Consider the following 19,349-nt stretch of genomic DNA (forward strand, 5'->3'; position numbering starts at 1 on the left):
CCGTCCAGCCCAAACTGCCAAGCCAGGTCCTCCCTGAACCGGAAACAAGCATCCTGGGACCAGTTTCAGGGCATCACCCTTCATCAGCCTAGCTAGCTTGAATCCAGTGGTGTAGTGAGTATGGGACCAACGTCTTGGCATACCCTTCCAACTTGGGGTGACATATGCAAAGGAAACCCAGATCTCTTGACTGGGGGAGTATGTTTGAATCATTCAGCATTCCGTCCATCATTTGTTGCAGTTACACTTTTCGCCCTAAGTGGGAAGGACATTCACAGACATGGGTCCCTTGCTCACTGTGCCACTGTATTGAAGCTAGCCTGGCTGATAAAGGTTGACATAACCTGAAACCGGTCCCAGGATGCTTGTTTCTGGTCAAGGGAGGACCTGGCGTGGCGATTTGCTCTGGACTGTTCCCATGAGGCACAGTGTCAAGACTGATTTGCATAAGGCTGGGTCCAAACTCTGATGGCATAGTGGGCAAAAGAATGATGGATTTAAACCATATCTCTTGACTGGGGGAGCATGTTTGAATCATTCAGCATTCCATCCATCATTTGTTACAGTTACACCAGTTAAATGCTGCATATGTTCTCTTGTGGTTCCTTGAAGGACTATAATCCAAAATCTGACTCCATTAGGTAACCTCTACAGAAATCCCTATGGACTTTAGAGATCTTGATTGCTGACAGGCATTACTTATAAAAGGGTACTCCTGTGTGAGGCACTGTGAGTCAAACAAACAGAGCCATCAATGAAGAAACAATTAGACATATTAATGGTCACCTTTAAAAAAATACTTGTGGCCATGTGTATTTAGAATTAGTACATAAGAGAGCTTGTTCACACACAAACTCACTCTAGCATTCATACAGAATTTATACTTTGACGTTTGTCATTTAACACTGACCCTCACCATGTCCTCAATTTTGCCCTTTGGCCTCATCTCAATTGTCTTATCTCCTTGCAGACCCTTGAGTTATGCATGAAGGCAGCTGTTACCAAGAGTTGCAGAGCACTGAATGAAACTGTGCCAAGCGTGCTTAGGGCTCTGCATCACCTGGTAAGTATATACATGAGGACATACAAAGTATTTCATCAGGAGACAACTGACATTTCCTAACAAAGAGGGCCCTGCATTAATCCAATTTATAGTGAGAGTATTTTTAGAGGGGAACATTTGGGAACTCGCTTGTATAACATATTAAATTATCATCCATAAAGAGCCTACATGAACCAATTTGCTTCAAGGATGCAAAGGAAGAAGACATTGCAAATACCTCTGTCAGATCTTTCAGCGTTGGGAGGTCATCAGCAGGAACCACCCATAAGTCTACCTCTCAGCAACTCTGGCTCTGATAATAGGTAGCAGTGGAACAGAGTGGCCTGACAAGGGAAGGGACACAGGGAGGTACACCAAGGATGGAGACATGAAAAAGAAAAGATTTGCCCAATAGCAATGGTTTACAAACAAAGATCAAATCAAATCAAATCAAATAAGCTTTATTCGGTTCATTTTGTTTAAACCATAAAAGCAGCAAATAAAAATACATACATATATAAATGACTCAGCAGAACATATACAAAATAAAAAGGATCCAACTATTGAAACAACTAAAAATCAGTTTGACAATGTACGTGCAAAATCAAAAAAGGGTAGATGGATTAGTGGCACAAAATTCTTAGGAACCCCTTTCACCAAGAATTGTGGTTCAATGTCATTTGCGTTTTGGGCAGATTGAGTCGGGGGCCAGGATAGAAATCATGCAGGTCCCAGATGCAAATGGGGCCATCTCCCTCTTTGGGCAGAGAAGATCGCAAATAGGGGACAGTGTTCACTCTCTTGAATTTAATTAAAATCAAGTCGCCCGGGATGTCTTTGGGCGACGTGCCTAGCCACCCCACCCTCCTGACACTCAGGATTCCCCCATCTAGACCAGATGGCAATGGTCTGTTTTGTTGTAGCCAGGAAATAGTTTTGTATAACAAGTCTTGGTGAGTTTCCAATTTACTCTGCCTAGGTGCAGGGACCCCAGAGAGAACAGCCACATAGGGGGCGGCTTCCGGTGGTAAATTAATCCGGAGTGCGGTCCTGGGAACTCTAAGGGGTACAGGTACAGAGTTAAAAGTAATATTCCGGCTTCTTGGATTGGGTATAGACATAAGAGGTTCAAGGGTTTGAGCTTTCGTACTTGTCGTACATGTCATAAGCTTAAGCTTTTCATTTTTACTGGGGAAAATGGGGTGGATGGATGTAGCATTTTTTTCAGTTGGGGTATAGCTCCTTAATATTGTTTTTTCAATAATGGTCAGCCTGTCTCCCAGGGCGTTGATTTTTGTGACCAAGGGTGTTAAAGCAGATACTAACAGTTGCTCTATCTGGGCCAGTAAGGTCAAATGAAGTGGTGATACAGAGTCAGGTATTGTGTTCACGGTCTCAATCGGCGAAATTAAAGGTGGATTGGAAGGAGATAATGAGGGGCTAGTGCACGTTATATCGGCAATTGGTGATTTCCCAGTGTCATTGTCTTTTTCCGCATCAGGATCTCTACTCACTATAGGGGGGGAAGACACATCCTGGGCGTAGTTCGTACCACACAAAGCATTCAACTCCTCCCAGATGGACATGTTGAGAGGAAAACAATGAAAGAAAGTTCAACAACAAGGATTAATGAAAGACAACCCGATACCTCCTCCTTCGTTGGAGCCTAGTGGGGAGGCCCGTCCCGGCCTCGTCGTACCTCTGAGGGCCACAGAGGGCCCGCCCTTTGCCCGGGCTTAGCCCCGGGCGCTGACCCGCGCGCGATCCCGCAACGCGGGGGCACGCGCTGGCCTTAAGCGCACCTCCGGGGGCGGGACAGGATGCGCGCCCTCCTTGGCGCAAGTGGTGCTGGGGGATGTAGCCCCCGAACCACCGCCTCGCCGCGATGGCCGGGAGGCGGCAGGCAACAGGAGGCAACAGGATAGCAGAGAGCTCGGTGTCTGGCAGTGGCCCAAGTAATGGCCTCCCAGGTCAGTAACTGTGGCAAGTACAAACAAAGATATAATCACTAACAATGATTATATCTGAGGGTCAATTATCCATCTAGACTTTACTATATAACATATACTTATTATATATAATGATAAATAGTATGTATCATATACATCTGATTAATGTCATCGATTAAAGTAAATTCATTATTTATCCAGCTGGTGTTCCTAATGTCAATATGTACAGAAACTACCCTACAAACAAGTTAAAACAATCCAAAAGCATAATTTTTCTGGAATATCCTTACAAACCAAACTTGGAGCATTCAAGACCTCGGTCTACACAGAAGAAAGACCTAGGAACAAGCATTGAAAATGCAATCGGTCTCACCTTTTATCAAGTTAAAGCCATTCGCTTTGCTATAAAATAGCATTAGCAAAGCAAATGGCTTTAACTTAATCAAAAGCGAGACCTATTGCATTTTCAATGCTTGTTTTTTATTGCTGCTATAAGTACTTTCCAAGAGACTGAGAGCATACTACATTTACTCAGATCCTGCTTAGTATCTTTTACTAATGCTGACCGATTATCAGGGACCATCTTTGGCAGTGATGGGCGATGCAAAGTCCTTAATATTTAGTGTAATAGAAGTTATTTTTTAAATCACTTCACTTCTGTTTGTGCAGGCATCAGTGCAAGTGTTTCAGATTTATTTATATTTAGACAAAACCATGCTATCCCATAAACAGTCTACTTGTTCCGAGAGTCGTGTATCAAGTCTTGGAAAACCATCCCTTTACAGGGTCCTCTTTGAATGTTCTTCTGTTTGCTCCTCTCTGCAAGAATTAATTTATTCAGATGGTATGTGGATATCTTGGCAAACACAAGGAGATCTTTGCCACAATGTCCTGAGGTCTAGCTTTGTCATAGAGCTCTCGCTCTCCCCATTTATGGGCTCTTTCAATCCCTATAGGGAAGTCTAAAGAGCTGTTCAAGCACTCCACCACATATTCTCCTTCTTCTCCCTTCCCTTTTCCATATTATAGCCTCTTAGATTGCCTGTCTGGACCTATTTTCTAGGTCTTCACGCCTATGAATTAGTTATATGATCTCGGTCTCCAGAGTAACTATCGACGTGGTGGCAACCTGGCTCATGTTACATCGTTCTGGACGTTTGCTCTTCAAAGCCATGCCTCCAGCCTGGTATTATAGATTCTACCATCTAGTGCAGTGGTTCTTAACCTGGGTTCTGCAACACCTACTCAGGCTGCCCACATTAGAAAATCAAATCAAACATTAGCAAATTAATTAAGCAAACCTAGCTAAACATCGAAAATGTATTAATGTTCTATAAATTGGTAGGAATTTGCAACTGGGAGTCTAAAAATTAAGTTGGTACTGTTAGCACGATGCATGGGAGCAGCACAAGAACAGCAACTAGAATCCAGTTGGACAAATGGTGGCCTCAACTGGAGCACTGCTAGACACGAAAAAAGCAAGCAGTAGGAACAAAAAAGAAAGTGATTTGCAACAGTCTAGCATATTGTTTTGAATCTGAGAAATAAAAACACATTTTGAAAAGTTCCAACCTTCCAATTAAAATGTCAACTTTTCCATCGTTTTTTATTTGCAAGTGAAAGAATTGCATATGTTGTGTATTTTGTTTGATGTACACTTGTTTCTTTATTTTCCTGTATTGTTTAGATGTTTGAATCGCAGCAATTGTGCTCAGGCAGGGGCTCCAGCTTCTAGTAGTGATTCAGTCGGTGTCTGTTTACAGATGTCAAAAGTTTAAACACCACTTAATTGTAGTGTCAATTCCACCTCACTTCAACGTATGCAATGTTCCTAACCCCTTCCTACTAGTGTCATGCTCACCACCCACTTAAAGTTGTTCAGTATTTTCATGTGTCACGCTGTGTCTTCCCGGTAGCAAGCCTCAATGTGCAGGTGTTCCGCTACTAGCAGTTGTCATCATGCATCAAACCGTCTCCCTTACTCCATGTCAAAGTCCTCATGCACTAGTCTCTCTTCCTCCACCCATAACAATACATATAACCCTCATACGCTGCCCTGTCATTCTTCATAACCCACCTTGTCGCACACCATACCCGCATGGTGTCAGGCTTCAATTGGGGTAGAACGCATCTGAGCTGGGTTTTGCTTCTAACATCTGAAGTCACAGGTCTTGCCTTTTCCGACGAACAGCCAAGGCTATTGTGAAATATCCTTCAGGCTTAAAGAGCATCTTCATGCGTCCCAGACATACCAACTTTCCATGCATGTACCTGTCTTGTCATTCTCTATATCTCCTATTGTGTCACAATCCTTGTCCCTGTCTCGGACTTTAACCTGCAAGCAGCATACCTACAAGCTAAGTTGTCAAAATCCCATGATGTCAAACTCCTAGAATCAAGTTCCCTGCATGGAACCTCGAACCACGTGTATCATAGGGTTTTACCAATTGTCTCTTGAAGGAAATGCCACTGTTCAATGGAGTTGCTCTATCCATTACTGTTTTGGTTTCATCTAATCACCTACGAAATGCTGCTTTAGGTTTCACACATGTTCAAAGATGACTTACAAAGATGTCGTGCTCATGTCAAAACCTACCTGCTGTTATCATGAAATGTATGACCTTACAACGCGGTCTTTACACCGCGATACGTTTACAACGCGGTCATTACAATAGAGGCGCTGGACTTAGGAATAGTATGATTTACTATTCCAACTCCAGCTACGTAACTGTAGGGAAGGTATTGGAAAAGTAAATCATACTATTCCTCACTATATAGCGCCATCCAGTGCAAGTCGTTGTAATGACCGCGTTGTAAACATATCGCGGTGTAAAGACCGCGTTGTAATGGTTGTCTTCCATTATCATGCTCTTCCCTACTAACAGACCTACATAGTCATCTTCCGTGCGGCTGCTCACCCGCAATAATGACACCAACCAGTCATCAGAGTGGCTGGAGTCGAAGACCAGTGTTACAACTCCTTAAATGACTGGTCAGGTGTGGCACGTTCAGCCAGAAGTGGCTTTTTAAATAAGAGCATTTAACATAATATTTCGACACTCAAGATTTAAACATTTACGGGGCGAAAGAGCTACTTAGCAGCTTGGTTAAAGTATCGTAGTGCAATGAAAACACCACAACTACACAAACTACTCAGTCATAGACCTAAGAAACGTGAAAGTGATTGACGGGTATGCACCCACTCATACTCGCGCTGTCGCACAGGGACCCTTGGGTCCCAAGTCTCACCCCAGGTCTAGGCTCAGTAGATATGCCGCCAGATGCGCGTCGCTCCAGCCGCTGCGACCCTGCAGACCTTGCGGGCTCTGCCACCCTCCTCCTCTCCACCCGAAGCCTCGCTACCTGCCTCAGCCTTGGCCCAGTAAGCTTCCATTCCTGGAGGCAAGATAGGCCATGGACTGGGCACAAAAGACTAGAATCGTAACGTTCAAGCTTGTAATGTCGATTAAGTAAGGCAAGAGTGGACGCCATGTTGCTTGAATAGAAGCAGTGTAATGCCTGGGATTTGCTAGAGAGCAGCCTGCTGGAAATGAGTAATTAAAGGTTTGATGTGAAATGTCAGGATCCCTATTTCAAACAGTTTGTTAAAACAGGAGAGGAAAACGTGTTTTATTCATTTTTAAATGGCCAAACATAATTGATGACAAATCACCCTTAAAGTAATATTCAGTATTCCCTTCTACAAAAGTATGTGTCCCCAACACTCTGTCACTTAATAGCTCCTACATAAAACAAGCTTACAAAAAAAGTGCGGCAATGAACAAAATAAATAATTATGAGAGGCATACAGTTACCGTCATGGCAGCAGAGAATAAACAAGCTTACAAAAAAGTGCGGCAAGCTGATAATATACCTACTGTGTCACGCCGCGGGTAAGAGATCCGATCCCGCTGGGCGTGGCTAAAAGGAGACAGGATGGCAACAAGCAGCGATTTACATGCCTTGCATGCAATCATTGCACTGCTTTCGGCCTAATTTGTGACGCCAAATGTCGCGCACGAATCAAAGCTGAAGGTGGATCTAGGACGAGGCTTTTGGAATTGTATCAATTCCAAGAAGATTCGCAAGACGAGAGCAGCGCACGCGCTGCTTACGTCACAAGACCTAAAAAAGGAAGTACACAATTTGATGGCCATGGCATGAAATTCTAAATAGCAATGCTGGTGTGCGGAATTTGCAATGAACAGGAACCAAAAAGACATGCAGCTCTGATGGGGACCAATCTGCGAGAACTGAATGTCATCAAAGAACAAAAAAAAGAAATTACTGCTAGTGGTATGGCAGAAGCAGCGAGTGGCGGTGAGAACAGAAAAAGACCCTAATGCAGGCACCAACAGAAACACTCGCTCCCTACTCTGCCGACCAGAAACTGGGGACGCAAAAGGGGGGAAAAGTGCACAAAAGAGGCCCGCTCTGAAAAGCATGCAACCCACCTTGCTAGCCAGATACTGTGAGATGCAAAGGGGGAACGCACTTAGAGTCCCTGGAGATAAACAAAGTTGAAGTTGCTGTCACTAGTGCCAACTGTGTTAAATAGCATTCAGTACAACTGCCTGCTGCAATGTCGTGAGACTTCAGTCTCCAAACCATGCAGAAACCATAGGAAACTAAGGCATTAATCTTTGAGTGGCAACTGAGAATTTGCAATTCCACCAATATCGGGCTCCCTAAATATGCTGTTTTCCACATAATTGATTTTGCTGTAGCATTGTATGGATCATGGCCCCACAAATCCTGACAAGCTCTTATGCCGTCATTTCCCCACTGAATGGAATTTGCTTTCCAGATGTATAGGATTGGCTTTCAAATAGCCTAGCTTCCATTATTGTTTAATATGGCTTTGTTATTGACAGATCTGCGCACCCTACTGTGGAGTTTCAGATGAAAGGGAAGAGTCAGTCAAGGTGTCCACGGCCATTATCCTGTCACTGGGTGAGTTGGTCATAAATGTATATATGTATATATTTGTGATACTGCAAGTATATTACGGTCTTTACCAGTGATCGGGTTCTCCGAAACATTAATTTCTGTCCACTGCTCTGCACATCACTTGATCTTCTTAAAAGCTACTGTTGCTTCAGTAATTATCTCCCTTCCCAGTGCATTTGTTAGCTTTCTATTGGAACACGTTGTCCAATTTACTATATACAGCTATAGTAGTCACATGAGTACCATGTGCTCCACCGATCATCATTAAATGTTGTAAACCATTGATATTGTACCTCCTGGATATGCGTTGAACAATTTCCTTACATTTGGCCTTGATGACCTGCTCCCCTGCATTTAGTTCCTCTGTGCGTGATTTTATTGTATGTAATTTTTCATGTATGTCTATTTTTCTCTTCACTTTACACTTTCAGCCCATTCTAGCTCTAGTGAGGTCCCTAAATATTTTGAAAGTAGCTTGATCCATATGGGTGCAGAGTCCCGTGCCAGAACAATAAAGCTGCTCTGCAAGCTTCTTGCTGAAACTGGTAAGCCTGTCAGTGGGTGGGTGGCAGCATGTGATTTCGATAGACATGGAAGATAGGTAAAGGACTTAAATGCTTTTCATGGAATGTGGAGCCCTAAGTTATAATTCCAACTTACCCTCTTACTTAACCAACATGGTGCAGCTATGAGCAAATCACCTCAATTTCATATTCCTCAGCTACACTGACTGCCAACAGTTCCTGATAGAGCAATGTAATTTAAGAATAATTCCTCCCTCCGTTAACATGAGTCGTGGTGAAGAAATAAAGTAGTGGTCAAACATTTCCACATCTGTCTTTTTGATAAATTGTTCCCACTGTGAGCCAATAATGGGACAGGGACATTGTGGAAAGAGATCCTGACATAGACTTTGGTCAGGAACAAAAAGGGACATAAAATATTGGGCAGGAAGACACAGACCCCCTCAGTGGTACATGATGACACAGACATGCACAGTAGAACAGGAAGACATTGATAGGCCCATGAGGTTCACAGTCACAGACTCACACACCAACACTTGACAGGCCCCTCAGGTTGGTAGGCACAGTTAATAGTGGAAGCTTCATCTACTTATCTATTATTCCTGATCTTACTAGACAAAGACAATATCTATGTGTTATGAACATTTGATGTATGGCTTCATTTCATAGATTCAGAAGGTGCCTCTTATCTGGATGCTGTCCGTCACGTGTTTGAGGATGACAATTACAAGGTACCATCAAGTTATTATGTGTGCAGCATTCTGTGCCCAAGCAGTTTCATAATTAGCAACGCAATCTAATTTAAGTTATGCACTTTTTGAATAGTGCATTATTCTCTACTTACGTGGACTCATTGCAGTGGTGCGTATACCACAGTCTGTTGTCTTTTTCTAAGGCTGGTCTTCCGTGGAGGTGTTGGGCCATGAAACCTCCATCCATGTGTGTCTCCTCAGTGTCTTGTGTTCTACTGTTTCCCTGTTCAAGTGGACATATACAAGTTTTCCTGTCCTTCTCTGTGTCAACTCATTTTCAGACCCGATCCCATAGAAAGTCCCTGTTCCCTAATTGTTGACTAAGTGTGTGTTAAGAAACAATTCTTGTGCGCTGTCCACATGGTTGGTCTGTATTTCACATAGAGTTGATCTGTAATTCCCCTCACTGATGATAATGACGGGGGTTTTGACGCTTTGTATATTAATATCTCCCCATTCTTCAACGACCGGGGTGTATGATATTTTATTGATAAGGCAAATGTCTCTTCCAAGAATGATATCTGGGCTATGTTTCAGCTAATTCTCACCAAACATAGTTCAATAATACAGGATAATATTCAATGTGCACATTTGAAAAGTCTGATTGTGATATAAAAGATGTATTGTGTGTAGAAATTGGAATATATGTAACTCTGTTGACTCCATGTATGTCCACAATGTGCCCAATGTCAGTGCAATTGAGAAAGCAGGCAACTTCAGCATCAGCATCACCGTGTTCAGCATGTAAGCAAGCACAGGATATAGGCATCAAGGAAAATCGACAGTCATTTTCTTTGGATAACCAACAAAAACTTGTATTTCCATGACTGGGTCTCTAGTGTATTCTCTTTGAGAGGTTTATTGGGTTGGCATGATATAAACCGTAGATTCTTGGTAGACTAAACCAGAAACATCAGACACAGAACTCTACCAGAAATATAAGAATCAAAGAAATAAAACATGGACGTATTCTTTGGAGGTTGAAGCCATTGGGTCCATCCTATGCAAATATGCAGCGTACAGAGCCATGTTAGGGATGTGAATTGTAACCCGGGTACTAGAGGACACTGTGACTAATTAGGGTCTTGAGCCAAAATTATTTCTTGAAAGTGACATGGATCAACCAAACAACAAGGTGTGGGAGAATGGACTCTGAGTACTTTAACCCATTTGTTATCTGCTGGCCGTGTTGGGATGGTGTAGGTCTGCTAAATCCTGCAGGTTGAGTTAGACAGTGGCCATCATTCTTCCCACAGACTACTCTAGGTTTTTTTCATTTCCACACTCATGGAATCCGCAGCCTACTGTTTTCTCATTTGCATTTTTGTAATCAATACAAGGTCCTGAGACCTTCTTTGCTAGTTGTAACCTACCTAGACATCTTTTGCAATGTATCTTTCAATCTTTTACCAAGTTCCAATCACCTATAGAAGGCGTACAGCACCTGGAATGTTTGAATATTCCCTCAATCACGCTTCGGTCAGACATTCTGTAAAAACAGTTTAATGAAATTGATTCAAGTTTTATTCTCAGAGTGTCTTAATAACCCTTTTCCAATATTTTTTAAAAGGCTGTATCCAGGTACTATCTTTCCATACATACAAGTGTATTTCTATTTCCCCTATGAACAAAAGGCAAGGAGAGATTGTATGGTTTTCTCACACTCCCGTGCTGCTCCCTCACCAGAATGTGGGATTTGGTTTTATTTATACATCAAAAGGGTTTCTCACTAACCATGCTTACCATTTTTTGCTTCATCACAGGTTATACTTGCCACTTTAAGTTTAATATCCAATTTAACAACCAAAGGATATTATGATATGAACGGAAGAGATTTGATGGAATATGTGCTTAGGAAAAACAGTCTCATCATTGAAGAACAGGTAAGTGGCAGGAGTACATATTTGGGTGGGTAAATGTGTTAGGGGAACAGCGACCGTAGTCAGCCCAAAATAAATAAGTGGACCTTTTAGCCCCCTTGTGCCCCAATGTAGCTTGTTTGCCATGTAATACAGATCTGCAGTGTCGCATATTTGCCCCTGGTGGTGGAATATAGACCATATGTACCTCTATTTAGTTTGCATAGGCCCACTTTAACATTCCATGTTCTCCATTTGAGCCTGATGTTCCCCACTTGCATTCAAGTGCGTCTTTCAACCTCCCTCAACCTTATGTGTCTCCCTTGCTCCATCTGGCTGCTTACATTTGAACCTGAAATTCAGCTGCTGACTGCCAGTGTCAACACTGGATCACTGACATAATATAGAATGACAAAATATAGACTTACCAAAATATAGTCACCAAAATATAGAATGCCAAAATATCGAATTCCTATCTACAAACAGGTAAGTACAAAAATATCTAATCCAAAATATAGTCTGTAAAAAATATAGTCAGTCAAAATATCGAATTTTTTCAAATGTCTTAAAAGTAATTTAAAATTAATGAAATAATAAATATAATTAATTAAAACATGCTTAAAAATACTCAAATAACCTTAAAATTAAGATATAATTAATTTAAGTTATTAATAAAAAATGTACAATATTTTATCGTAGGATAGAAGAAGGGTAACATTTAATATTACCACTCCAGTGAGTGCAACAGTAGGGAAAGCGTTGGTTAGCGTAGGGGTAAAAAATACTATTCCCACTCCAGTGAGTGCAACAGTAGGGAAAGCGTTGGATAGCGTAGGGGTAAAAAATACTATTCCCACTCCAGAGAGTGCAACAGTAGGGAAAGCGTTGGATAGCGTAGGGGTAAAAATTACTATTCCCACTACAGAGAGTGCAACAGTAGGGAAAGCGTTGGATAGCGTAGGGGTAAAAAATACTATTCCCACTCCAGTGAGTGCAACAGTAGGGAAAGCGTTGGATAGCGTAAGGGTAAAAATTACTATTCCCACTCCAGAGAGTGCAACAGTAGGGAAAGCGTTGGATAGCAGGAGGTAAAAAATACTATTCCCACTCCAGTGAGTGCAACAGTAGGGAAAGCGTTGGATAGCGGGAGGGTAAAAAATACTATTCCCACTCCAGTGAGTGCAACAGTAGGGAAAGCGTTGGATAGCGTAGGGGTAAAAAATATTATTCCCACTCCAGAGCGTGCAACAGTAGGGAAAGTGTTGGATAGCATAGGGGTAAAAAATACTATTCCCACTCCAGTGAGTGCAACAGTAGGGAAAGCGTTGGATAGCATAAGGGTAAAAATTACTATTCCCACTCCAGAGAGTGCAACAGTAGTGAAAGCGTTGGATAGCGGGAGCTTGAAAATTACTATTCCCACTCCAGATAGTGCAACAGTAGGGAAAGCTTTGGATAGCGTAGGGGTAAAAATTACTATTCCCACTCCAGACAGTGCAACAGTAGGGAAAGCGTTGGATAGCATAGGGGTAAAAAATACTATTCCCACTCCAGAGAGTGCAACAGTAGGGAAAGCATTGGATAGCGGGAGCGTGAAAATTACTATTCCCACTCCAGGGAGTTTAACAGTAGGGAAAGTAATGATTTAATATATTATTAAAAAAAAATTAAATATCAATACCAATAAAAAAATTATTGAAATTAATAACCAATTTAATATTATGTAATAATTAATTAGAAATACAACTACATATTACTGTTTAAAAATTAATAACCTATTCATAATTATTTAACAACTAATTAATTTTCAAAACCAAAAACTAATTAATAATAAAAATTAATACCAATTAAAAATTAACAGTAAATTAATTATCAATACATAAAAAGTATTTTTAATATGTAGTTAATTACAATTACATTACTTCCCACCCTATTCCCCTATAAACCCACATCCCACTACAGAAAATACATTAATACAATTATCATAATTATCAAATATTTAATTAATACAAAATGATTACCAATTAATAAAAATTAATTGCCAATTAATAGAAATTAATTACCAATTAAAAATTAATTAACAATACATTTAAAATCAATACCAATAAATGAAAAAAATATTTACTTAATTACAATTAAATTACTTCCCACCCTATTCCCCTATACACCCACAACCCGCTACAGAAAATAAATTTAGAAAATTAACATAATTAGCAATTAATCAATTAATACAAATTAATTGGCAATTAATAAAAATTAATTACCAATTAAAAAATAACAGTAAATTCAAAATGAATACCAATAAATAAATACAAATATTTAATTAATTACAATTAAATTACTTCCCACCCTATTCCCCTATAAACCCACAACCCGCTACAGAACTAAAAAGCTAAATTTAATTAAACATTAATAATAATTGCTAAAAATTAATATTTAATTTAATATAATTAAATTACTTTCCACCCTGTTCCCCTATAAACCCACAACCCGCTACAGAATTAAATTACGCAAAAATTAAATAACATAATATTCATTACTTAAAATACATTAAACATACATTACAAAAATTAATATACACTTTTCACACATATACTAACATACAAAACACTTAAAAAAAATTATATTATTAAAAAATCGATATATTTAATGCCTATATTGTATACTTCGATATTTTGACTTCTATATTTTGAAAATCGATATTACTTACCTTAAATTCGAAATTTTTAACCACTATATTGTGTCCATTCGATATTTTGTCCATTCTATATTTTGGAATCGATATTATGTCCATTCTATATTTTGGAATCGATATTATGACTGTTTACCGTCAACACTGTATATGCCTTTTCTTTATGTCTTGTTCTTTCAGGGTGCCCATGACGTGAACCAAGCCACTCAACTGCACTCCAGTATATTTACTTGTAGCTTCACTTGGACAGTCATCCTTTCAGTATACCTAGGCTTTCCTGTTTTCAGTTTCTATTTGTGGTCCATTCTGGTGGGGTGTTTTCAATGTTTTCAAGTGATTTCAATACATTTAAAAAACAAGCATTGGCATAGCCAAAAGATCTCGCCTTTGGGACCTTATAAGTGTTTAGTTATCCAACACAATACCCTGGTGCAACAGCAAGTGTTGCATGGCTAAACACTTATAAGGTCCCAAAGGAAACACCTATTGGCTATGCCAATGCTTGTTTTAAAATCCCTTCTCAACGGTTTATACAATGATCAAAATTGTAGCTTTCCTAGAAAATCTCATATCTCCACAATTTTCCCCAGTAAAACACCCAGTAAGTAGCAGTAAATGTGAATTCTGCTGCGCAAAGCACCAATATTCCTGTTATGCCCTCTTTTAAAGGGCACCACTTGTAACAGGCAAAAATGATGGCACCTTTTAATTTCCGATCCCCGTGGTGTCAGATGTAAAAGGATGACATAATTATCACATCCCCAGAAGGCCACTCGCTATGAGCTCCTAAACCATCCTTTCCGATTGGGATGTTTAAGAACTACTGATAAAAGGGTTTCCAAAGGGAGTAAATGTGTTAATTTATTGAGCAGAATGGAGCATAATGGTGGAAAGAATCATTCGAATTGGCAGAGGTGGGCTGCAGAGTTCCTCACAGAACGCTAGCAGCCTAGAGCCATCTGTGGCTACACCAGGACTGGTAAGGGACAGACTGTTGATGAGATAAGACTGGGCAAATGTGTCGGAATTATTATGATTTATGGAGTCCTGCAGCAGGGTAGCAGCACCGGCCCAGCTCCGAAACAGCTATCTTGCACTTCCATGTAAAAGAAGATGTGTGCCCACACTTTGCATCAGTTGTTCATGATAAATGGGCAGATAGTGCGGTTTTAATATTACATAAAGTTCCATGCAGCAGGACCATGACTTGCATAAGGCGAAATGAGGCAGCAACGTCAGGGTATTAGCACTAGGTGGCGCAATAAAGCAAGGAAAGGCCACTAAAATAGACGGCTTTCCTGCTACAAAATGCTTCTTTGCCTGGAGCACCGAGTATGCTAAACAACATGGACTACTAGTGAGGAACGACAGTGGCTTGTGAGTTGCACTGCTTCAACAATGCTTGTGTTCACTTTTAACAATGATGGGAAAATAAGAGACTGTGGAGTTATGGAAAACAATATGGTTTATCGGTTAAACTTTTGCAGATGAGAAGTCGGTGTTGCACCTAAAAAGCATTTCAAAATCCTAGAAAGGCGTCAAGACGCGCTTTGACAGACTGGTACCCCAGTACTGATTTGCTTGGGCTTGGTTAGAAGCTCTATGGAATGCAATATTTAATTACTTCCAGGGCTTACAAGCCAAGCAAACACATTACGAATCTACGGTCACACATCCTGCACGGCTACAGTAAATATCTATTGCCAGTCTTTTACAAGACATACGTTAAGCGACGAGCGACCGCATTTACCCAGTCAAATGCAGCGTTGAATAATCCAAACATACCAATGCTCGATTTAATAGGCAGGTTCTCTCTGCTCGCTGCCTCCACTAGGTGGAGCCTAACCTCCGGCACAGCTTCCTTGTGCTTCAGACTGAGCATGGACTCCCACAGGGCCTTCCCGCCAAAGAATGTAAGAAAACTAGAAACAACCAGAACTAAACAAAACCATGCATTTATATTCGGCCATTTGCTTTTGAATCTGCCCGGCACATAACAGAGAGCATACAGCTGCATGCTGGAAGAAACAGATACGCCACATGCATCTCACTTGGTTTCATTATAGATGAACATTGAAAGTATAATAGTGAAAAAAACAGAAAAAAATACAAGCTTCAGCAGCACGCAAGTGGTGCGCGCACGCGGCAAGAAGTAAACAAGAGGGAGGGGTGGGGGAGTGCCCACGCGCATGCTAAACATCAAAAGGACATTTTTAAAAAAGCACATGAGTGGTGCCCGAAAAAGCATTGTAGGTGCAAATGATATCTAAACATGAAGCACAGCAACCTAAAGTGGGTCATCGCGATCACGATCGCTGTGAAAGCGAAAGTGATCGCGATGACGCACTAAAACACGCAAGGGATGCGCGCGTAGTAGGGCGCGTGCTTGTGCGCATTCTAGCAAGCTGGTGGCCCCTTTGGGAGCACTTCCCAAAGCCGCTACTATATGTCTCTCCGGACAGCGCATGCGCGCTGACTAAACGAGACCTAAACAGTGGTGTCAGGGGTTACACTTTTTCGCGCCATGAAAAGCAACAGAATCAGTGTTTTTCTGGTGTGTATGGAACATTTTGCTTTTATTATTACCTGCTTTCTACACTGATAATGCATGGTATATCGACAGTGTATGTACAGTGTATATGAGGTCCAAATACATTTTTGCAAATCAAACGTATTGTAGTACACCATACAATACTTCTTCAATGAGTCTTTGGTCATGTGCACTCGCTTTTTCCTTCCCATGTCCCTTTTTTCTGTGAAAAGGCCCTCTCAACATTGGCACTTGAAATGGGCAATGACAAGACAGCCAGTACACAATTTGCTAACGCTGGCCACTGACATAGCTTTCCATATCTACACTGTGCCCTTGAAGATTGCAATTCTCTGGACAGGTTCTGCAGCATTTGCTTTGAACTGGGCGATTATGCCCTCCGAGTTATTGAAGGGGTCAAAAATGAAGCAGCACTTTTGAAACTACTGAGAAAATTCCCCTTTACTGAAGGGAACTAGAACTTGCACAGTGTACCACAGTGAGGTTTCATTGACTTCAAATGCCATGGTTGATGAAGGGACATTTCAATGGATCGTTGCAAGCTGTTTCTCGTACATTGTAAAATAAAAGTTCCTGAATTGTTCTTCAACATTGCTGTGTTTACCATATGGCAAGCACTCTAACATGGAACCCAGCCAACTCTCAAGACGATGTTTCACATTTACACCAATTATGCAGAACACTTGGCAGACCAGGGTGTTTTCAGACTCTAGTTTTTTTTTATGTCCGCTGCAGCAGTTATGTTTTCCTGTAAAAATGTAAGACTTTAGTAGAGTGTACTTCTTTTCACATCACTAGTAATTTGCAAACGAATATCCTCACATTTCTTGCCTTTGGCATCATCATTCAGCAAAAATGTTGTAAACGGTTTCCACATGGGTACTATAGCATTTCACAGCCCCTTGGACCAAGAACCATCAGCTAAGTGACACAGTTGGGATGACTTTTTCTTTGATGCCACACAAAGCACAAAATGAGAAATATTTGTGTTTTAGTCCCCTCGCATAACAAAACAGTGCACCCGGATGGACTAAAAAGTCAACAGCATTCTTCATTAACTCTGAAGATTGTAAAGAGGCTTTTAGTATACCATCTAACAAGTGGAAAGGACCTCTTACAGGTATTAATTTTGAAAGGTCATTACACAGCTTTTTCATATACGTAGCTGAATCACTGCAAGTACAATCAAAATCACTCCAATCTTTGTTGAATTTAAAAAGAAACATTTTGCAGCAGCATACCGAGTGAAACTGCGATCCATTTTCATCCTGTCAAGTTTTCACCACTATCCCAGATTCTTGGCGATAGCACTTTTTTCTCATATACTTGTCACTATACATTGCATTGAATGTTTAAAGCCTGTGGTGTTGTCAATTCACCTCCTATCAATACTGACTCACTAGAAACATGGGGCTGATCTATCAAGGGCTTCTACCCATTCTCTGTGGGTAAATGGGATGGCACATTTTGGGACAGATTTGTATGAAACCAGCCATTTTACCTATCAGTGAAAGAATCAAACACAGCCAAAATATCAAATATGATTTTTGATATTTCCTGATTCTCCACAGTATAATAATTAAACACAACCTAAAACATGCTACTAAACTCTGCATCTTTAGACCAAAGACCATAAAACTGCAAAAAGCAAAAGGAAGAAAAAACATTATTTCAGTGACATCCCTCAACAACAAAACTCAAGCAGAATAATGTTAGCCCAGTCTTTCTTTCTGCCACCTTATACAACAAAGTTATATTGTATAGGCCCCCTCAGGAAAAAAATGACTCTTTCACTCTCCTTTTCCTTTCTTTGAATGGCATTTAATTAGTGGTACGCAGGTGTTTTTTTTAGTGTTTATAAGTTTACACTGGTGAGGGCTATTTCCCTTTTGGTGGGGTTTTATCAGTTAATATAGGTTTAAAACTAAAACCAGACAGCCATAGTATACCCTATCCATGTTTTTTCAATTATTGCGAAACGTTTAACAGAGTGTACCCTTACTATTGGGGGGTCCGAGTTTTGATGTCAAACACAAGTGGAGTCAATGTCCCCAAATAACAGTCATTGCAGCTGGTTTGAGTAGGACTGTGGCCCTTCTGATCCTTTGATGGCTTTCATCAAGCTCTTGTGGTGTGCAAAATTGTTCAATGTTGTGAACAACGCACATCAGAAAAGGGTCCAATAATATCCTTTAGTTATTCTCATTCTACTTCTTTGCCCTCCTTTTCCTCCACAGAACCAATGTGTGATTTTGTATTGGGCACATCTTATGCCTCTTCTCTTATCTTGGACCTTCTCAAGTCCTATGGACGATTACACTTTGATCCTCTCTCTAGTCGCTGGAGAAAACACCTGTCATCTGACTAGGGGACAGGAATGAGTTTTGGATCAGTGCCCTTCACCAGTGTTTGTGGGGCTGCAGGTGATGGTGTGGAAGCATGGGCAATGGGAGGTGGCATGGTGCCTGAAGGCTGCAGCACACTTGACTTTGTCAGTGTCCCTGTGAGAGTAGGCCACAGTTGCTTATGCTCTCCCCAATCCCTCCATAACAGCAAATGTACCATGTCCTTCTTGATCACTGTGAACCAGGTAGGCTTTCCTCAAGCTTGGCCAATGCACCCATGTTAGGGAATAGTTGTACTAAGACACATGGCTCATGTCAATGCTCGATAATATGTGTGGGGATTAGGTACCACTGTTGACATATGGTATACATAATCTAGTGTGTATCCAGTCCACACATAGTCTTACTCTTGGATTCAAAATAAGCACAACTAACAGATAAGCCAGACACTGTCCATTGTTTTTTACCACAGGTCGAGGTTGAAGGAAGTAACCAGATTCGGGTCACCCAGGTCACTCACGACACCTCTCTGCCTTCTACCAATTAAAGAGTCGGTCAGACAGTAGAGAATACAAACCAATAATCGTTTTTTCAAGTGCAATTAGAGCAAATCCCCATCTGCCCAGTCACTTAGGAGTGCTGCAGAGGGACTAAAATCGATAAGCATAAAGACACATTAGGTACA

At 40.9% G+C, this 19,349-nt stretch overlaps 1 protein-coding gene and 1 long non-coding RNA gene across 2 annotated transcripts in view; both read left to right on the plus strand.

The window, feature by feature from the left end:
- LOC144753254 (uncharacterized) overlaps positions 1 to 8,099 on the plus strand; it is a 53,780-nt gene extending 45,681 nt beyond the window's left edge. The window contains exons 2-3 of the long non-coding RNA XR_013594265.1: positions 971 to 1,063; positions 7,866 to 8,099. This is a non-coding gene — a long non-coding RNA (uncharacterized LOC144753254). The remainder of the gene's footprint in view (positions 1 to 970; positions 1,064 to 7,865) is intronic.
- A 278-nt stretch (positions 8,100 to 8,377) lies between these two features.
- The window catches only part of LOC144753253 (maestro heat-like repeat-containing protein family member 1), an 82,021-nt gene continuing 71,049 nt past the window's right edge, over positions 8,378 to 19,349 (plus strand). Inside the window, exons 1-3 of the mRNA XM_078641004.1 lie at positions 8,378 to 8,486; positions 9,135 to 9,196; positions 10,981 to 11,100. Of these exons, the coding sequence (XP_078497130.1) occupies positions 8,426 to 8,486; positions 9,135 to 9,196; positions 10,981 to 11,100 (243 nt within the window). The 5' untranslated portion in view covers positions 8,378 to 8,425. The remainder of the gene's footprint in view (positions 8,487 to 9,134; positions 9,197 to 10,980; positions 11,101 to 19,349) is intronic.

Source organism: Lissotriton helveticus, chromosome 5_1 (assembly GCF_964261635.1).
Source record: "Lissotriton helveticus chromosome 5_1, aLisHel1.1, whole genome shotgun sequence".
Lineage (NCBI taxonomy): Eukaryota > Metazoa > Chordata > Amphibia > Caudata > Salamandridae > Lissotriton > Lissotriton helveticus.